At 51.5% G+C, this 20,692-nt stretch overlaps 1 protein-coding gene across 1 annotated transcript in view; it reads left to right on the top strand.

The window, feature by feature from the left end:
- The first annotated feature begins 2,181 nt into the window (after nucleotides 1–2,181).
- TOM1 (target of myb1 membrane trafficking protein) overlaps nucleotides 2,182–20,692 on the top strand; it is a 42,377-nt gene continuing 23,866 nt past the window's right edge. Inside the window, exon 1 of the mRNA XM_082740279.1 lies at nucleotides 2,182–2,481. Within this exon, the coding sequence (XP_082596405.1) occupies nucleotides 2,430–2,481 (52 nt within the window). The 5' untranslated portion in view covers nucleotides 2,182–2,429. The remainder of the gene's footprint in view (nucleotides 2,482–20,692) is intronic.

Genomic DNA, 20,692 nt, shown 5'->3' with positions numbered 1-20,692 from the left:
CCAGGACCCTGAGATCATGACCTGAGCCGAAGGCAGCGGCTTAACCCACTGAGCCACCCAGGCGCCCCAATAAAATATATTTTTAAAAAATAGGCTTTATGCCCAACATGGAGCTTGAATTCAGGACCTTGAGAACAAGAGTCGCATGCTCTACCAATCGAGCCAGCTAGGTGCCCCTCAGCAATCACTTTTTTTTTAAAGATTTTATTTATTTATTTGACAGAGACACGGTGAGAGAGGGAACACAAGCAGATGGAGTGGGAGAGGGAGAAGCAGGCTTCCCGCCAGGCTGGGAGCCCGATTCGGGGCTCAATCCCAGGATTCTGGGATCAGGACCCAAGCCGAAGGCAGATGCTTAATGACTGAGCCCCCCAGGCGCCCCAGCAATCACTTTTAAAACATAGTTTTAATCAGTTTTGTACTCCACTTAATGTTTGCCATTTACATTCCTATCTGTTGTGTTGACAAATCCCCATATTTCTAATTTAAGAGCCATCTAATATTCTGTTTTCATGGAGGTGATAGGATTCCACTGCCTGTTTGGGAGTATGTGGATTGTTTCTGCTTTTTCACCATGAAGGATAGAACTTGTGGCTGTTTTATTCTTGTCAATAAAGCCAAGATCTGTCCATAATCACTTGAAACCAGAGTGGTGCAAAGAGGCAGGCACCTCATTCAGGTAAATCACCACCAACATGAGCATGTTAAAGGTTGCTAATGGAAGAATCCAAAAGAAGTTTATGCTAAAATAACCTTACAACTGAGCAATATGTTTTAATGAAGAAATACATGGAAGGTCCCTGACATGGAAGTCATCTTAATGTACATTCCCCCCTTTATAATCCAAATACCATGATTTGGTAGATTAATTTAAGCACCTGGGTGGCTCAGTCAGTTAAGCATCTGACTTTGGCTTAGGTTATGATGTCAGGGTCCTGGGATCTAGCCCTGCCCAGCAGGGAGTTCTGCTTGTTCCTCTCCTTCTGCTTCTCCCCCAACTCATGTTCTGTCTCTCAGATAAATAAAATCTTTAAAAATAAATTTCCATGTATTAGTCACCGAGCTAGACAATAGTGGCGAGCAAAGTAGACAGTATCCCAGCCCTCACGGGGTAGCCAGACTAGTGGGGAGAAGGGCATTTATGAATAGGTCTCATCAGCCTTATTAAAACACTTCCCAGCGCAAGGGTACATGACTTCCATAAAGTTCTTATATTGTACAGTAAAGCTACCAGCCCCTGTGGCTGCTCAAACAAGTTAACACAAGGAAGTGATTAAGTTGTAATTTAGGTTCTCCATCATCCTAAATTTGTACAAGCTACTAGCCTTTCCAATTAAAAAGTCACAATTACCTGATCAATTAAATACTCTGCAGGAGCCCAGACTACCGAAGCAGCGGTTATTGTATCTTGGACAACATATGATCAAAAGAAAAAAAAAACATAATAGGTCAGATCTGATCTAATATCTGGTTCATAGGAAGGTTGAAGAAGATCTTAGAATCCTAAAACTAGGAAAGGCCTTTGAGATTCTTGAAATTTTTAACTTGGGGTCTACTGCTGTACTTCGGGGACCCCAGAAAGTCCCCGAAGTTTAATTGTATCTCTGCCCTTTTTTCTTCAGAAAGGTTGGTGGTTTTCTTCAAGTTCTCAAAGGAGCCTGTGACCTAAAAAATAAGAAAAGTTATACAGTCCTTGATCTAATTCCAGCATCTGGAGAAAATGGAAGTTCGCGGACCGAATCACACAGAAATGGTAGAGATGGGTCCCAGGCCCCACTTGTAGCTACATCTAGGTGCTTTCTGCCACTCTGGGCTCTAGCCCATTCCTCGCTGCAGATCACTGGGTTGGTTTTGTGTCAAGGGCTAGCAATCCGCTAATGCCTCCAATTTTAGATATAAGTGAATGTGGGGGGCAAGCAACTTGCACTTGCCGCAGGGAGGCGTGGACATCAGATAGGAAGAGCTCTATCAGGGCAGGGAGACAACAGGCCAGACGATGCTGTCAGCGCCATTGTAGTCTGGTGAGGTCACTAGAGTGAGAACTGGTCTGAGCTTGCTACGTAACCTTATCCGAGTCATTTCCCTGCTCTGACGCCCGGCTGGACAGAAGCGCTCGAGTGGTAGGTCACGCCCTTAAAAAAACACCGGGGCGTGGCATCTCTAAGCCACGCCCCCAGATCCGCCCCAGGCCTACGCGGTGCGTGGGGTCCAGAAACACCGAATGAGTGGCAGTGAGGTCATCGCCCTCCGCCTCCGGGCGCCCTACCCTCCACGTTAGGGGCGGGGCCTGTGGCCGGGATCGACTCCCTTACGCCCCGCCTCCACGAACGCCTCCTCGCGGACCGTCCGGCACGTCACGTGACAGATCGGCGGCGCTGGCGGTTGCTGTCAGCTGATTCCCCCGGTTGGTGGCTGTGGCAGCCGCGGCGATGGACTTTCTCCTGGGGAACCCGTTCAGCTCTCCGGTGGGACAGCGCATCGGTGAGTCACCAGAGGCCCGTCTAGCCCCGCTGCAGGGCCCCGCACCCGGCCTCGGTCCCCCGGGGCGCCTCCAGGTCTCAAGCCACGGTCCCGAGGGAGGTTGGAGGGGAGCGAGGCTGGCGTGTCTCTCCCCGACCTGGCCCCGCCCAGCCTCCCGCCTACCTTGATTGACAAAAGCCGTGGTCCATTAAGAAGCCTCGACTTGTGATGGATGTCCATTCCTGCCAATAGCTAAAGAGGGAGGGCGGGTCCGGGCGGCCGCGGCTCAGCCAATGAGTAGCTGCTGGGGTCGTGAATCCAGGGAGAAAGTTTTGGGGGTGGAAGGGGCTGCTTGGTTTTACCGTTTGGGGGGCCCTGGCCTGTGTCCCTCGTCGCCTCCCCTGCCCGGGTCGTGGCGCCTGGGCTCTTGCCCACTCCCTGCTGGCTCGCCGGGCTCTCGGGACACGGATACCGGAGAAGGGCTCTAAGTCCGTTCTCTCAGGACCAGGAGACCAGGGCTTGGCGTCTGGACTGGCGACTTGAGGGGACCCGGCCAGGCCACCCTGCTGCGCCCGGGGCCCGGCCAGACGCTGGCGAACCTGCCAGACCAGCAGCAGGTCGACCGCACGGTCAGAGACTCCCCGAGCTGGAAGCGACCTCAAGAACACCTGATTCTGCCTCTCTGTTTCTCGGTGGCCGGGTGGGCCAAGCAGCCTGACCCGAGGCACAGGCTCTTAGAGTCCAGATCCTTAGAGTCCAGAGCCTGACTACCCTGCCCTCTGCGGACGGGAGACTTACTAGCTCTGTGACGTTGCTTCTTTGCTTTCTCACCTGTAATTAAGGGTATATTAATGGTCCCTGCTTTTGTGGGGTTGTTGTGAAGGTTCAACGCGTTAATAGTTGTGAGGTACTTAGAACCGTGCCTGGCACAAGGCCTTGCTATATAAAATATAAGTGGTAATACTCATCCTCTGTTACTGAGGTACCAAGTGAGGGTGGGGAATCTGGAAATAGCTGAGCAGTGGATGTCACAGGTCCTCCTTGCTGTGCACCAACAGTGGGAAGAACCACAGGCCCTGGCCCAAACAGCTAACACCTCCCCAAGGGCAGTCTGAACGGGCGGCTCGAATTAGGAAACTGTGGCCACTACTGTGAAATTCTTCCTTCATCCTCCTGATGGTCGTTAGTGTTCAGTCCAGACTAGGAAAATTGGAACTTTTAGACATTCTTTCCATTCTTACTATCTTGGAAGCCAAACCCACTTCACTGTCAACCCAGCTCTGCAACATAATTGGCACCACGGCTGTCTGTGGCTCTTCTGAGGTTTTGTAATCAAATTTATCCAAGAGAGGGGTGGAAGTCCAGGATTTCTTTACAAGCCAGAAAGCTCCTGGACCAGAGAGGGGAAGCTGCCCTCTGAGGAACACCCTGCCGCTCCCGGCCACACACACCCAGCAATGAGTCATTGTTTTGGAGCTGAAAAGAGAACACGGCTCTCCCCTCATCTTTATTTCTCCAAAAACAGATACCACTGCTTTCATCACATGCCAACTTTGAGACTTCTTACTTTAAAAAAAAAAAGAAATCTGATCTTCAAAGTCAGCCACATTGTCCGAACCTTTCTAGAGAAGCTCACCTGGGCTCTGGGCCTGAGCTTGTCAAAGAAAAGAGTTTCTCTTGTTATCCTGAGGGTTGCCTGCCTGACACAAGAAATAGTCTTCCCAGAGAAAATACTACTGTTATGATAGCTTAGAGCCCAAACCAAATTTTACTACTGAAAGGGTCCTTACCCTGGGGGTCTTCTAACTCAGGGTTCTACTCAAAATACCCTGGAAGACTTGTTAAAGACAGAGTTTCTGGCTCTGTAGGTCTGGAGTGAGCCCTACAATATGCATTACTAACAACTTTCCAGGAGATGCTAATGCCACTGGATTGGAAACCACATGTTGGAAAGCTCCATTCTAGCCCATCCCCTTCATTTTCCGCAGGAGGATACTCTGACTCGCCCAGGCCCCTGGTGAATTGGTAGTGAAGCTGTGATGAACCCCCTAGAACCCATGAGATTTGAACCAAAGCTGAAGAGGCTCTAAAAGTAGAATTAAATGAAGAATCGCTGCCATTTGAGTAAATGCCTTTGGTATTCCATATGTTTCTTTTAGAGAAAGAGAGGGAAGGACTGCTAATTGGCGGTGATGGTTGGTGACCTAGTAGTTCTATAAACCGGAGGAGGAAAAGAACCTCCAGGCTGCCACCTCCATCCCCTTATTGTGAGTAGGGCCGTGTAGAGGTGACATCTCCGAGCACAGCGAGTGCCGGTGATGCTTATCAGGGGTGAGTGTCACTCAACTCACAAAGCCCTCGTCCTCCCATGCACCCAAGCACCTTGGTGTTTGTCGCTCCCTCTGCCCGGGGGCCTGCTCCAGTGTGCCTCCTTCAAGGCTCAGGCATTGTCCCCTCCTCCTCTCCTGCCTGCTTCAGATCCAGCCATTGCTTTCGTGCCCTTGCATCTCCCCCGCTCCTTGGGCTTCCTCACTCTCTGCCTTTGGGCTATGAGGCTCTACTGCCGCCTCTCCGGGTGGTGGTGAGAATGAAGCAGGCCACTCCCTCTCCCCCAAGAGCGCCTGGCGCATTGTGAGTGTGCGGGAAACATTAGATCTTGCTGTCCTCATCGTTGTGTTTATCATTTTCACCATCGCACGCTGACAGAGCAGTGGCCCATGCTGTAGTACTTGTGTGTCTGGGTGTCCCCAGCTAGACTGAATTTCCTGAGAGCAGGGACTGGACCTCACTGGTCAGGATAGTAGGAGGGAAGAAAAGAGAAAAAGAATAACATCTTGGGAGCAAATACCATGCACCAGGGACCATGTCTGGTTATTAACATGGTTATTAACAGTTGGTTAAGCAACTGCCTTCGGTTCAGGTCATGATCCTGGGGTCCTGGGTTCGAATCCCTCATCGGGCTCCCCCTGCTCTGTGGGGAGCCTGCTTCTTCTCCCTCTGCCAGCCACTCCTCCTGCTTGGGGTCGCTCTATCTCTCTCTCTCTCTCTGGGTCAAATAAATAAATAAAATCTTTTGAAAAAAACAAAACATTCACAGTGATACTGTAGGTTTTGCTGTTTTTTCCATTTCATAAAAGTAAGTGTGAGGGAACATAGCATTTCACAGTTGCTTGGGGTCGGGATCCAGAGCCTCCATCCTCTCCTAACCCTTGCCAGGCTGTATCTGGCTGATCAGTGCGTATTCGGAATTTATATTAGTCCAGCCCTCCAAGTGCCACAGTTACTGCTCTACCCACAGATTAGCTTTGCTGATTAGGACCTACGTGAGTCTGTGCACATTGCTGGGTCACTCAGCCTTATCATTCGGTAGGAGAGCTTCCGGAGCAGCAGCCTGTGGCTGAGAGGATTCCAGATCATTAGTGTGAAGTGGTGTTGACACAGCTCTCTCCTTGCAAGGATTTCAAAACCCTTTCCAGTATCCCCGAAGGACAGATCCTATGGGTTGTTTTATAGACAGATGTCAGAAGGCAACCCAAGAAGCCCATTGCCCATTTCTGACCGTCAGCTCCTCCCTGGCACTTTGAGTCAGAGACCCAGCTGACTCAGAAAGCATGCCACGTGCACCAGACGCTGTCAACATTGGTTGTCCTCGAGGACCAGCCCCCGGTGCTTGGGCTGGAGGTGGTGGTTGCTGGACATGCCAGGGAGCTCCGAGCCTAAGCCGAGCCCCGGGATGGACAGGAGAGGGGCTGAAGGCAGGCAGAACTGCCCTTGGATCCACAAAGGCCAAGCCAGGGGAGCTACAGGGAGGAATCGTAGAGGGGGGACCCCAGGTGTTAGTAGAGAGAACACCTGTGGCCTTCTGGAGGGCCATTTTGGGAGAGGTGACCTGGAAGCCAGACTCACTGCTCAAGCAATGTCGAGGGAACAGCAAACTGGGAGGCAGGAGACCTGGGCCCAGCTCCAGTTCCACTCCTAACTGTGGCATGTCCCCTCACCATTGCCCATAGCCTGTGTGCAACATGCTACCTCCGTTCTCCCTCTACTTCAGAGCACCAAGGAGGAACAGCCAAGGGGACAGATGAGCACAGGGAAGGACAGGCACTGGAGGGAAGAAGGAACTAACGACCTGGAGAGCAGTGGTAGAACGGCTCCGTAGACTTGGAGGGCAGAGAACGACGTCAGCAGCGTGGAACTGCGGGTCTGCACACGCAGCCCTCGCCCCTTGCATTGCTGCTAGAGGGTGAAGGTAGAGGCCGGACGGAGGGAGGCTGTCAGGAGGATTCCCACAGTGGCTGCCAGGAGCAACTAGCCCATTATCCACAAACTTTCTGGAAGGGGCTGGAAAGTAAATGTCTACAGTTCTGTGGGCCGGTGGACCCTGTTGTGACCCCTGAGCTCTGCCATTGTAACAGAAAAGCAGCATAGACCATGTGCAGGCGAATAGGCATGGCTGTGCTCCAGTCAGATTGTGGGCACTAAAATGTGAATTTCATATGTCATGAAGTAATACTCTTTGGATTTGTTTTCAGCCACTTAAAAATGTGAAAACCATTGTTAACTTGTGGGCCATACAAAAGCAGACTTAACTGGCCCGTGCGTTCATGGTTCGCTGATCTGGATCAGACCAGCTGGCCAGATGTAGAATGATGGAGGGCAGTGTTCCCCAGAGTAGGGTCCCGGAGAACCCCACGCCATGGATGCCCAAGGTTGTTCCTGTCCTGGGCCTCTCAAGTCTGAATCCCTCCTACTTCCCACAGTGTGCCCAGCTGGTGGGGGGGCTCAGGTCTTAAAGCTCTGAGTCTCTGATCTCTAAGTGCTGGAGCCAATGTAGTCCACGTCTCTGTCTGGACGACAACAGGGAACAATGTCTAGAAAGGGCTTTGGGTCAACCGGCTGTGTGGTGCGCGTGGTTAGGCATCCAAGATGAGACCTTGAGTGCCACCGAATGGTCTGAGTCCTAGCTCAGCCTCCACCAGCTTTGTTACCTGAGGCAAGTTACAGAACCTCCATGGCCTTCAGTGTCACATCTGTGAAACAAGAATGTTTTACACAGTATCCCTCGGGATTGCCATTTGGCCGTGTTGGGCGGCACGCAGCCCCATGCCTGCCAGACTGTAAGAGTCCGTAGCTGTTAGCTGCTGTGATTTCTTTACTGGCGTTACCATCGTTGCTGGGGCATAGTGTAAATTTGTGGCAGAGCCAAGGTTTCAACCCACGGCTGTGGCCCCAGTGCAGCTCCCCTGTTGGCCGTGCTGTCCCTGGGCAATGAGCAGTCACTGGCTGATGGCAGCCACATTCCTAGGTCGGGTTTCAGGCTGTGGGGTGGATCCCATTCTTCCTTGGGAATTAAGGCCTCTGCCTGACCCTGGGGATAGAACTTGGTGAATAGGTTTTATTCCCTCACTGAGCTCAAAGAAATAAGAGTCAAGTGCCGGATTTCCGCTCTTCTGGTTTTAGAAAAAAACCCAAACAAACAAAACCTTCAGTGTCTTCTAATTAGCATGGGGCCACCCCCCCCCATGAGAAACAGGGATGAAGGACAAGTTAACTCTTTACCACCTTACCAAGGAGGTCTAGGCCAGCACCCCGCAGGCTTCTGTCCCTCATGCACCACCTTTGTGATTTATGTCTGACCTGTGTCACCTTTCATTTTATTTTCACAGCGCTTTCCTTTTACTGGCTTGCCACTTTTAAGATTTTTTTTTATTTGACAGGGGGAGAGATCACAAGTAGAGCAGCAGGCAGAGAGGGGGGGGAAGCAGGCTCCCCGCTGAGCAGAGAGAGCCCGATGTGGGGCTCGATCCCAGGACCCCAAGACCACGACCTGAGCCAAAGGCAGAGGCTTCAATGCACTGAGCCACGCAGGCACTGCAGGCTCGCCACTTTTAATATGACCTCATCCTGTGTAATTCTATCCGTGAAATCATGAAGGAATTCACATTTATTTTTCTCTTCCACATTAAAGTAACTGTGCACCTCTAAAAATGTCCACGTTTGCCCCTGAGCCCACTTAATGTATGCTGTGTGGCGCTATTGGTCACTCTGATGATAGCAGTCTGAACAAGGTCAGAACTTGGATCCTGCCTCAGAAGATCTGGTGTCAGTACCAGCTCTGCCCTTTCCCCGCCCTTTCTGTGCGTCCCCCAGGCAAATGACAAAAGCTTAGAGAGACTCCTGCCTCCACAAACATGGGGAAGCACACTGAAAAGCACTAGGGAGAGCCAAACTGCCTTGTAAGATCCATGGCGAGGAGCTGGGCTTCGCTCCTGATGGAGGAGGAGGGAAGGGGAGAGCCAGGGACGAGGGTGAGAGAAGGAGAGAACAGAATCCTCCAGACTACATGAGGCGCAGACCTACAGAACCTAAGAAGTGACAGAGGTGGCCCCTGCTCAATGGCAACTTGTTTGCATTGATGTGGTATAAACTCTGGGGTGGTTAGCTTTATATGTCAACTTGGCTGGGCCATGGTATCCACAGATACTTGGCCAAACATTATTCTAGATGTTTCTGTGAAGGTATTTTTCAAATGAGGTCAGTAGACTTTGAGTAAAGCAGATTCTTCTCCATAGTGTGGGTGGGCCTCGTCTAACAAAGTGACGGTTTTAATAGAAGAAAGGCTGGCCTCCCCAGATGAGAGAATTCCACCAGCAGACAGCCTTTGGACTCGAGCTGCCTTTGTTCCCTGGGTGTTCAGCCTGCTGGCCTACCCTGCAGACTTTGACCTTGCCCAGCCTCCACACTCAATTGGAGCCAATCCAGTAAAATAAATTTCTCTCAGTAGGTAAAAAGAGGTGAGAGGAAGGACTGAGGGAGGGGAGAGGGTGTCGTCAGGAACGTCTTTTACACTCACAGAAGAAGGGAAAAGAATGTCCCAGGCACCTTGGCCAGCCATGTCAAACTTCTGCTTTCACGGCCTTGCTCCTTCGTACGGGACAGTTTTACCAAACCGTCTTCCTCGTAACTGAAGCTGTTCTTCAGTTAGCTGCTATAGTTAGCTACGTGAACTTCAAAATTGCGGGTTGCAGAAGTAATGCCCTCGGTAAGGTATTTTAGAGTTCCTCTTGTGGCCTGTGGTTACAGAATGGCAGGAGAGAGGGAGCCAGCGTTTTGAGGAAGGACGGCTCAGCAGCTTAGGAAACTGGTAGAACTTTCCATGCTGGGTCTGGAGAGACTTGTTCATTTGGGGCGTAGGCCTCGAGACAGTTTGCTGGCCGAGAAGAAATGGCTTCTCTATATATGTGATTTAAAAATCTCATTTGTTTGGGGCGCCTGGGTGGCTCAGTCGGTTAAGCATCCATCTCTTGATCTCAGCGCCGGTCTTGCTCTCAGGGTCATGAGTTCAAGCCCCATGTTGGGCTCCATGCTGGATGTGGAGCCTACTTAAAAAAAAAAAATCTATTTTGTGGAGTGCTTGAAATTTTCAAACTTTTTTTATTGGTATTTTGGTAGTCGATAACATTTGTTTTCATGACCAGTGTGCGTGAGGCAGGATACTCACACTTGAAATGCATTCTCTTATTTCCTCCTCACACGGCCCTGGAAGGCGACTGTTTACTTTATCCCCATTCTGCAGGGGACAAACTGAGGTACAGAGAGTTTAAGGAATTCAGTCAGGATGGGGGTGCCTGGCTGGCTCAGTCGGTAGTGCAGGCAATACTTGATCTTGGGGTCATGAGTTCGAGCCCTCGTCAGGGGTAGAGTTTACTAATTAGTAAATAAATGACTAAATATTCTTTTAAAGAAAGGGGAATTCATTCAGGCTCCCACAGCCAGTGAGTCACGACTTAAAGTGGGATTCGTCTTTGTCCAGATCCCACTCTTTTTTCGCCTCATTGCTTCCCCTTAGAATTAAAAGGAGGGTGCTGGGTTTCCTTTTGAGTGAAAATGTCTGGATCCATCTAGAATGATTTTGTTTGTAATGGCTCTTTCTGTAGTTCTCCCCCACCCCACCCCCATTAGCATATGGGTTTCATCCTCATACTTGTCACTTGTCCCTGTGTGGCAGGAGGCTCAGGTGAACGGGCCAGCCGCCCTGCCCCTCTTACCAGGGGAGCAGAACCTTGCTCAGAAGCTGGCTAGACCTGCATCACCTGGCCACTTCTAGCTGCGGGGAGACTAGAAAAGCTGTAGCCGGTGGAGAGTGAGTGCCTTCCACAAGGACAAATTCTGTAGGAGTCAGCTCCACAGGGTGGAATTAATAAATATCTAACAAAGTCATAGAATGTGTTAATACAAATACAGTATCCAGTGTGGGCAGCTGAGTGAGTTCGCTTGCTGCATTTCCAAAAGGACTCTGAGCTGGCCTGCACCCCAGTGGGATGGGTCAGAATGGCAGGGCTCTAGAGATCACATCTAGGATGGCAGGGTCACAGGAACTGAAGACGTTAGTGTAGAGGACAGATTAAGGGGGGACATGGTACTTTTTAAAAATATTGAAAGGAGAGGCGCTTGGCTGGCTCAGTTGGTTAAGCCTCCGGCTGTTGATTTTGGCTCAGGTCATGATCTCAGGGTTATGAGATCGAGCCCTGTGTCGCTGGAGGGTCTCCCTCTCCTCCCTCTGCCCCTCCCCCTGCTCAGGCACCGAGCTCATTCTCTAAAACAAATTCTTTTTTTTTTTTTTTTTAAGATTTTATTTATATATTTGACAGAGAGAGAGCACAAGCAGGCAGAGAAGCATGCAGAGGGAGAGGGAGAAGCAGGCAGCCTGACACGGGACCCGATCCCAGGATCCTGGGATCATGACTTGAGCTGAAGGCAGTCGCCTAACCAACTGAGCCACCCAGGCCCCCACAAATCTTTTCAAAAAGTAGTCAAAAGGGCACCTGGGTGGCTCAGTGGGTTAAAGCCTCTGCCTTCGGCTCAGGTCATGATCTCAGGGTCCTGGGATGGAGCCCTGTATCGGGCTCGCTACTCAGCAGGGAGCCTGCTTCTTCCTCTCTCTGCCTGCCTCTCTGCCTACTTGTGATCTCTGTCTGTCAAATAAATATATAAATAAAATCTTAAAAAAAAAAAAGTAGTCAAAGGACTGCCAATTGGGAGAAAGATTAGATTCTACACAATAGCTTCTAAGGGATCAATGGAGGTGGAAGGGGGGAGTATTACATTTAAATTAAAGTGTGACAAAGGTTTATTATCCCGGTGTGTGTGACCTCATCCTTCATTCAGTTAGTTATTCAGAAACATGAACCACAGGTTTATCAGGGGCCGGGTCTCCTCTGATGTACCGAATTCCTGAGTGGTGATAATCTCCACCCTTGAGCTCACATGCCTAATGGGAGAGACAGAAACAAAGAAATCAGTTCTGCAGTTCTTTCAGCAGCCCCACCAAGCAGAATTGAACAGTTGGGGCCTGTGAAAATGCTGTTGGCCCCAGGAGGGAAGGAGCCCGCCCTCCAGTGGGTCCGGGAAGGCCCCATGTGGTGAGCTGACCTTGAGCTAGACTCAGGAGCACGATTGAAGGTGGGGAGACAGGCAGGAGCACATTCCTGGAAGGTGGGCCCGCTCGCAGCACAGAGCCCCGAAGGAGCAGAACCTCGGGGCGTGGACAGAAGGCCTGGGTTGGGTCTCCACCATGAGTCCTGCCTGCCCAGCCCTGGGGCGGCCCAGCTTAGCTCAGGTCCCACAGCGAGTTTGGTTTGAAGTTGCAGGGTTGGGGTGTGCACAACAGTGTCTTTAAACATCCAAGGTGTTTGTCCTGAGCTTATCACCACCTGGGCTCAAGCTACAGGCACCACGGTCCCTCGCTAGCCTCCCAGAAGGGAGGAAAGGAGAAGGGGGAGAAAAGGCTTTCTCCTCCGGGAGGTGTGCCTCTGTGTCCCGGAAGGGATGCATCTCCCCACCACAGTCTGGAAGACAGCCCCCTGCCCCCCAGGGACCAGAACAGGGTGGCTCGCCCACTTCTGGAGCAGGTGCTGCGAAGGGGAACAGTACTGGCGTCCAGAGCGGGGAGGGGAGGGCGACTGCTGGGTAGACTGCACAGTCTGCCACCGGGGGTCTTGGCACAGGTCCGCGCCTGCCTTGGGGCTGGGCCATCCTGGGCCGCTGACTTCCCTCTATCTCAGCAGCCTCGCCTTTCTCCTCCGCCTGCCTCCCTCCCCCTGGGATCTTCTCCCTCCCTCGGGTCACTTGTCCCCAGTGCCTGAGACTGGCCTGCAAGCCCCTCTTTCTCCTCCTCTTCCCGACATCCTCCATGACTCACTCAGCAAGTGCCTTTGCTCTCCCGAGAACCTTCTTTCCCCCCTGCCCAGCCCGGCACCTTGTGCTCTGTGCTCAGCTCAGACCTTCCCTGTTCCCTCTGCGGGTGTTCAGCGTGTCTCCTGGCTCTCCAGCACCCCGAGCTGGCCTCCGTCATGTCACTAAGCTCTGAAAGCGTTTGTCCAGCTGTCATCCGTGACCACTTTAGGACCAGGGTTCCGTTCACCTTTGCCTCTCTAGCACCTGCCACAGAGGGACAGATAATATGGCTCCAAGAATGTCATGGGAGGGCAAAAAGGTGGATGTGAGGGAGATGGGCTGGAGGAAGGTGAGGAGAAAGCAAGTCGAAGGGAGGGGGAGTGGGCGAAGGGGCGCCAGGCAGGGGATGGAGGCAGATGGGGATGGGTGGGGAGTAGGGAAGTGAACAGAGGGCCGGCGTTACTGACCGCAGATTCCAAACATCAGATCGTTTCACTCATAAATATTTCAGTATATCTCTATAAGGTAAGGAATAGGATTCTTATTTAAAAACAAACAAACAGGGGCACCTGGGTGGCTCAGTGGGTTAAGCCTCTGCCTTTGGCTGGGGTCATGGTCTCAGGGTCCTGGGATGGAGCCCCGCATCGGGCTCCCTGCTCCGTGGGGAGCCTGCTTCCCCCCCACCCCCTGCCTGCTGCTCTGCCTGCCTGATCTCTCTCTGTCAAATAAATAAACAAAATCTTTAAAAAAATAAAAATTAAAAATTAAATATAGAAACAAACAAGCCATAGTCACAGTACCAGTATATAAAAGTATATATATAAGTGTGTGTGTGTTTTAACAGTAAAGCCTGGAAGGAAGTCTGCAGAGGGATCGCTGGCTCCTTCGGGAGGCGTGAGCGGGTGGTGTTTCCAGTGGAAAGATGGTCGGACACGCGAGCCGACCCGCCACGTCATTGTTTTTTCACAGGCAGCTGACTCCGGCTGCGTCTCTCCCCACCAGGTCTGGAGCCTGCCCCAGGCTGGGTCGTAGCCTAGGGTGAGGACAGGTCTGCGGTTGTCATTGGCCTTGAAGGCCATCCCCCACTGCTTACAAGCCACATTTCATTGAACCTAAGACACCACGGAGAATGAAAAGAAAAAAACTGCCCCAGCTGAGCTGTCAGGCCATCATTTGTAAGAGCCACCCCGATATGAGAGGGGTTCAAAGTGGAAAGGGGGAAGGGAGCTTACAGACGCAGAAATACAGTGTGTGGTACCTGGGCAGGTGGGGCAGGGAGGGAGGGGCGGGGACTCAGCCGAGCCAAGCAGCAAGACGGTCTGAGGGCCGTTGGCCTTCCGCAAACACAGAAGGAGCCGCTAGTCTTGGCCCAGCAGAGGTAAGGCCTTGAAGGGCCCGAGCAGAGTGAGAGGCGCAGGGGTTCAGAGCCCCGTGCTCCTCGCCTTCCGGGCAGGGGACCTCAGCTGCCCCCTCCGTGGTAGGGACTGTGGGGAGGTGACCTGAGAGCTTGCACAAGCTGACATTCAGTGAATGCCAGTCATTTTGTCACTATTACTCCTGCTGTTACTGTCACCCTATGGGATGATGGTCCAGGTCACAGTGACACAGTCCACCCCGTTGGCCGATACACTGAGGAGCTGGCACTGGGGTTTGGGCCTTAAAAGATGAGCCGGGATTAGCCGGCTCATCTCCTTTCTGTTGGCATGTGAGATCTCACACCTTGTCTTAGCTCAGCGCCCTGTCTTTTCTGTCATATCCCTTGCACCTTTGCGATGCCGATTGTGACCTCCCACTGGACCGTGAATGTGCTGAGGGCAGGAGCTGCTTGGTTTTGCTCAGCAGAATCTCCCGGGTGTCTGGATGACAGCAAGCGCTGAGTATGTTCTACAGGCACAGAAGGTAGTGGTGAAGAGTATGGATTTGGTAACCAGAACTCGCTGAGTCTGAATCTCTGCTCTGCAGTATATAAGCTGTGTGACCACGGGCAAGTCATTGACCTCTCTGTGCTCCTTAGTTTACTCATCCTCTTAAGGGCATGGTGAGGGGTTTGTGCCAAGTGCTGTGTCCCATACATGGTGTCCATTACTGGTGGTGATGGTTGTCATCGTCACCTGTGACACAGGTGCCTGACCAAATGGAAGAAAGACATGCCGGGCACAAGCAAAAACAAGGCCCCAAAGGGAGGAAAAGACAGCCAGCTGTGGTGGAGGTCAGTCCCATATGTCCGTCTCTGCCCTGGAGAGTTCAGGTTTTTGACCCCCAGGCAGTTGAGGGTGTGAGGGAATCCTGGACAGTTTTTAGATAGGAGAAAGTACTAGCTGGGTTTACATTTGAAGAAAAAAGTGTGGTGGTGACGTCCAGGCCTGGGGGAGGTGACAGGTCCTGACTGAAATCTTTCACAGTGATGACAGAACTGGGGACAACTCAGAGATGCCTTGAGCAGCTGGAATTCCCAGACTTGGTGATGGTGACTGTTGGAACATGCAGGGTGGTGGGGAGAAGGCTCTAGGCCGCTCCCCTCAAGGCTGACGTGGGAGCAAACGGTCAGCGGGCTTTGAGTGCATGGCACAAAGCCGCTGCAGACGCGGACTTCTCCAAAGCAGTTGAAGAAGCCACAGAGGCCACTGTCTTCAGCTGTTCGGAGCCCTCCCAGGAGTGAGCAGGCTGGGACCAGGGGCCCAGAGCTGGCATGTCTCTGGGGCCACTCTTGCCTGCTCTCAGCCCAGGTCATTGCCACAGTGCTTAGCAGTACTTGGGGCTGCTCTTTGCCTGACGTCGTGCATGCATTGTGTGGCTGAAAAGTCGCAGCACCTATAAGGCAGGCCGTGGGTCTCCGAGGGGAGAAAACAGAGACTACGCCGGCCCCAGATGGCAGCTCCGCAGCCTGAACCCCAGCAGGGGTTTGCAGGGCCTGGCGTCCTCAGGAGCTGGGGACAGGAGCCCCACAGCTGCCCGGGACGTGGACGGTCACCACCCACCGCCCAGAGGGCGGGAAGCCGGTTATTCTTCTGGAACTGGTCACCACTGCCAGTATTTTTCTTCCTTGTTTCCAAAATAGCGAGCTGGGTTACTTTTGTGGTTGAAAACAAAAACAAAACGGATATCCCCAGATTCCTGTGGGTTTAAATTTCTGCTTTTATGGAGTATGCCGACCCCGTGGAAATGTTCATTAAGGAAGTCTGAAAAGTCTCCCACACCTGCAGGGAGTTGGCTGCTCTGGACACACTGTTCTTCTGCTGAGATGGCCGGGGTGGGTCTTGTGTCCCCTCTGCCACTTCCTCCTCTTCCTTTCCCTGTTTAGGCTGACAGACAGCACACCCCCTAGCAGACTGTTCTGGGCATGGCTCTGCCCACTGCTGGCAATCGGGCCTGGAGAACTGTCAGCCCCGTGGGGCCGGGCTCAGACCTGGTGCTCTGGGTCCGCCCACCCCTGCCTGACTCCCTGCCTCGGCCTTCCTCTGCCTCCTACATACCCCAGCTGCCCCTCACCAGCAAGCCTATGGTTCTAGAATGACCCGAATCCCTTCTAAAACCATGCTGATCCTACCCCCCAGGAGAAGAGAGGTGCCCCTCATTTTCAGAGGTCGCCAGGAGGGTCTAGTTGAGGAAAGAGGCCTGCTGGTAAAGCCACGGATCCAGGAGGAGGGGGCAGGAGGACGCCTGCCCTCCTGGGGTGGCAGAGCTCCCTTCCCCCCGAGGACCACTGTGGGACCTCACTGCATCTCTGTTCCCTCGTCAGCTAGATGAGGGCCGTGATGCACACCGCGTGGCGTCGGGAGGATTCACCTATGTTCGTATATCAGCAGCCAGCTGGGCATTTAAAGCACGGTTGCCAAGGAAGGGCGTGTGGGCCGATCCTGGGGTTCGGGAGCCTTCGGAGGACTGGGGGCATGGGAGGAACAGGGTCACTTCCAGGTTTCAGAAAGGTCAGTCCTGGGTAGCAGGGGGCATGGAGGGGAAGGAGCGAGGCAGGAGGGGCGGAGGCAGTGCCCTCTGCTGGCCAGGCAGAGACAGATGGCAAGGCGAGAAGGGATCAGGTAGGTTAGACTCAGGAGCCGGAGTGGCCAGAGCATTGTGGCCGGAGGCCAGGGATGACTGTCCCCTGGCCCACATGACTGGGGGTCGCGGAGCTGTGGTTTCTGAAGGAGCAGCACGTTCCGCGTACTTGATAAGCCGCTCTCCCCCAGACTCTCCAGAATGGAGCTTGGCTCCCTCTGCCCAGAGAGGCACTTGTCCCGCTCTCTTCGGTTCTTCCCACATGGCGCAGTAAGTGTGTAGTCCCCAAGGGTGGGGAGTGAGACACAAAGAAGCCACACTCAGGACATCATTGTGGCATTAAGGCGCCCACCTTTCAGCCCTTTTAAAGGAATCCTTCTTCATCTCCTCCCGCAGCCATAGTCTAGGGAGAAGAGCACCCCGCACTGCCACTGGGTCCCTCCCTGGGTGCCCCAGCGGCCTGGCTTGTGTCCTGAGCCCTCCCTAGCATCCATCTGTCTGCAGGACCTAAGGTAGAACCGAGGCCAGGCCAGTTTCAAAACTGACGTCACAGAAGCCACAGCTTTAGGAAGCTGGCTGCCAGCCCAGCCCCGGCGTGGTCCTGCGGGATGGGCCTCAGCCCCTCAGGGCACCATAGGGAGGGGACCGCATGTGTCTGGTCCACCGTTGCTTCCATCCCCGGTGCCTAGAGCAGGCCTGATGCAGGAGGAGCTGTACAGCAAGTGAGGGGTCCCTTCACCCCCACCAGAACCTCAGCTGTCGGTGTGAACAGAGCCAGAGGGCCTCCCGTGCAGGACGGCTGTACAGTCACGCGGGACAGCAAGCCACACGTGCCTGCTCCCTCGGGTGCTGTTGGTAGATGGGTGACGGCACCATGCCGGCAGGGCACTGCCTGCAGGGCCAGGTGCGGGAGCCAGAGGAGACGGCTGTGACAGAGGGGGACTTGGAGAGCGCCCAGCGTCAGGACACCCAGGGTCTTACTCCCTGAACCTTAAAACATTCACCTGGGATCCTGGGATCAAGTCCCATATTGGGCTCCCTCCCCCACGGGGAGCCGGCTTCTCCCTCTGCCTCTGCTCCCCCTGCTTGTACACACTCACTCTCTCTGTGTCAAATAAAAAATCTTAACACACACACACACACATAAAATACACGCACATAAGATACACACACATGCACACATACACACACATTGACCAGCCCTGTCTTGTCCCAGAGTTCTAACTAGGGTACAGTTGTGCCAGTCAGGGGTGATTTGTGTGATAAAATATTGGCCCCAAAAAGCAGGGGACCAGACTGTCTGTGCTGTGGTGGAGCTTATTGAATGGGACGCCTGGGGGGCTCAAGCCTCCCGACTCCTGATCTCAGCTCAGGTCTGATCTCAGGGTTGTGAGTTCAGGCCCCATGTTGGGCTCCACACTGGGTGTGAAACCTACTTAAAAACAAACAGGGCTGCCTGAGGATGGATTCTAGAAGAGCTCAGAGGGGAGTGACCCTGGTCTTGAGAGCTCAAGAATGTTGGAGCTGACTGGCCCGGACATCTTTTTTTTTTTTTTTTTTTAATATAAAAGAATTTTAAAAAAAATTTTTATTAATATACAATGTATTATTTGCCCCAGGGGTACAGGTCTGTGAATCGTCAGGCTTACACATTTCACAGCACTCACCATAGCACATACCCTCCCCAATGTCCATGACCCAGCCACCCTCTCCCTACCCACCTCCCCCCACCCCAGCAACCCTCAGTTTGTTTCATGAGATTAAGAGTCTCTTACAGTTTGTCTCCTTCCCGATCCCACCTTGTTTCATTTTTTCCCTCCCCACCTCCCCCAACCACCCCCCCCCGCCATAAAAGAATTTTAAATGCTCTTGTGTAACTCCTTTGTCACTTATCTTAGAAGCAGAAAAAGCTCCTGAGGTATAAAGCAAAGCTTAGAGAGTTTTCTGATTACCACCATAATTTAGAACAGAAGCTTCCAAAATGGGCTGATTTCATCATAGAAAAGACAAAAAGACCCATTAGGGGACAGAAAGGAAATGTTGAACCGAGAAAGAAAAAAAGAAAAATGAAGGTTTATAACTACACATAACATTCGTTTTAGGTGTACCACATCACAGTTAAATATTTGTGTCTATTGTGAAATGATCACCACAGTAGGTCTACTTAACATCCATTGTCATATGTAATTATGAAATTTTTTTGCTATGATGAAAACTTTTAAAATTTATTCTCTTAGAAACTTTCAAATATGCAATACAGTATTTTTTTATTGACGTATAATGTATTATTAGCCCCTGGGTACAGGTCTGTGAATCGCCAGGTTTACACACTTCATAGCACTCACCATAGCACATACCTTCCCCAATATCCATATCCCAATCACGCTCCCTCTCCCCCTGCCCCCCTGCCACCCCTCCTACCACCCCCACCCCCCCACAACCCTCAGTTTGTTTTGTGAGATTAAGAGTCTCTTATGGTTTGTCTCCCTCCCAATCCCATCTCGTTTCCTTTACTCCTTTCCTACCCCCAAACCCCCAACGTTGCCTCTCAACTTCCTCATATCAGGGAGATCATATGATAATCGTCTTTCTCTGATTGACGTATTTTGTTAAGCATAATACTCTCTAGTCCCATCCACATTGTCGCAAATGTCAAGATTTCATTTCTTTTGATGGCTGCGTAGTATTCCATTGTATATATATACCACTTCTTCTTGATCCATTCATCTGTTGATGGACATCTAGGTTCTTTCCACAGTTTGGCTATCGTGGACATTGCTGCTATAAACATTCGGGTGCACGTGCCCCTTTGGATCACTACATTTGTATCTTTAGGGTAAATACCCAGTAGTGTTTGCTGGGTTGTAGGGTAGCTCTATTTTCAACTTTTTAAGGAAACTCCATGCTGTTTTCCAGAGTGTCTGTACCAGCTTGCATTCCCACCAACAGTGTAGGAGGGTTCCCCTTTCTCTGCATCCTCGCCAGCATCTGTCATTTCCTGTGTAAGGTGGTATCTCATTGTGGTTTTGATTGGTATTTCCCTGATGCTGAGTGATGTGGAACATTTTTTCATGTGTCTGTTGGCCATCAGGATGTCTTCTTTGCAGGAATGTCCTCTGCCCATTTCTTGATTGGATTGTTTGTTCTTTGGGTGTTGAGTTTGGTAAGTTCTTTTTTTTTTTTTTTTTGAGATTTTATTTATTTATTTGACAGACAGAGGTCACAAGTAGGCAAGAGAGGCAGGCAGGGAGAGAGAGGAGGAAGCAGGCTCTCTGCGGAGCAGAGAGCTCGATGCAGGGCTCGATCCCAGGATCCTGGGATCATGACCTGAGCTGAAAGCAAAGACTTTAACCCACTGAGCTACCCAGGCGCCTCTGGTAAGTTCTTTATAGATTTTAGATACTAGCCCTTTATCTGATATGTCGTTTGCAAATGTCTTCTCCCATTCTGTCAGTTGTCTTTTGGTTTTGTTAACTGTTTCCTTTGCTGTGCAAAAGCTTTTGATCTTGATGAAGTTCCGGTAGTTCACTTTTGCCTTTGCTTCCCTTGTCTTTGGCAATGTTTCTAGGAAGAAGTTGCTGCGGCTGAGGTCGAAGAGGTTGCTGCCTGTGTTCTCCTCAATTTTGATGGATTCCTTTCTCACATTGAGGTCCTTCATCCATTTTGAGTCTCTTTTCGTGAGTGGTGTAAGGATATGGTCCAGTTTCATTCTTCTGCATGTGGCTTGTCCAATTTTTCCAACACCATTTGTTGAAGAGACTGTCATTTTTCCATTGGACATTCTTTCCTGCTTTGTCGAAGATTAGTTGACCATAGAGTTGAGGGTCTATTTCTGGGCTCTCTTTTCTGTTCCATTGATCTATCTGTCTGTTTTTTTGCCAGTTCTACACTGTCTTGATGATGACAGCTTTGTAATAGAGCTTGAAGTCTGGAATTGTGATGCCACCAACTTTGGCTTTCTTTTTCAATATTTCTTTGGCTATTCAAGGTCTTTTCTGGTTCCATATAAATTTTAGGATTATTTGTTCCATTTCTTTGAAAAAAATGGATGAGATTTTGA

Source organism: Mustela nivalis, assembly GCF_964662115.1.
Source record: "Mustela nivalis genome assembly, chromosome: 7".
Classification (NCBI taxonomy): domain Eukaryota; kingdom Metazoa; phylum Chordata; class Mammalia; order Carnivora; family Mustelidae; genus Mustela; species Mustela nivalis.
The sequence above is the reverse complement of the archived record's forward strand: the minus strand, read 5'-3'. Positions and strand labels throughout refer to the sequence as shown.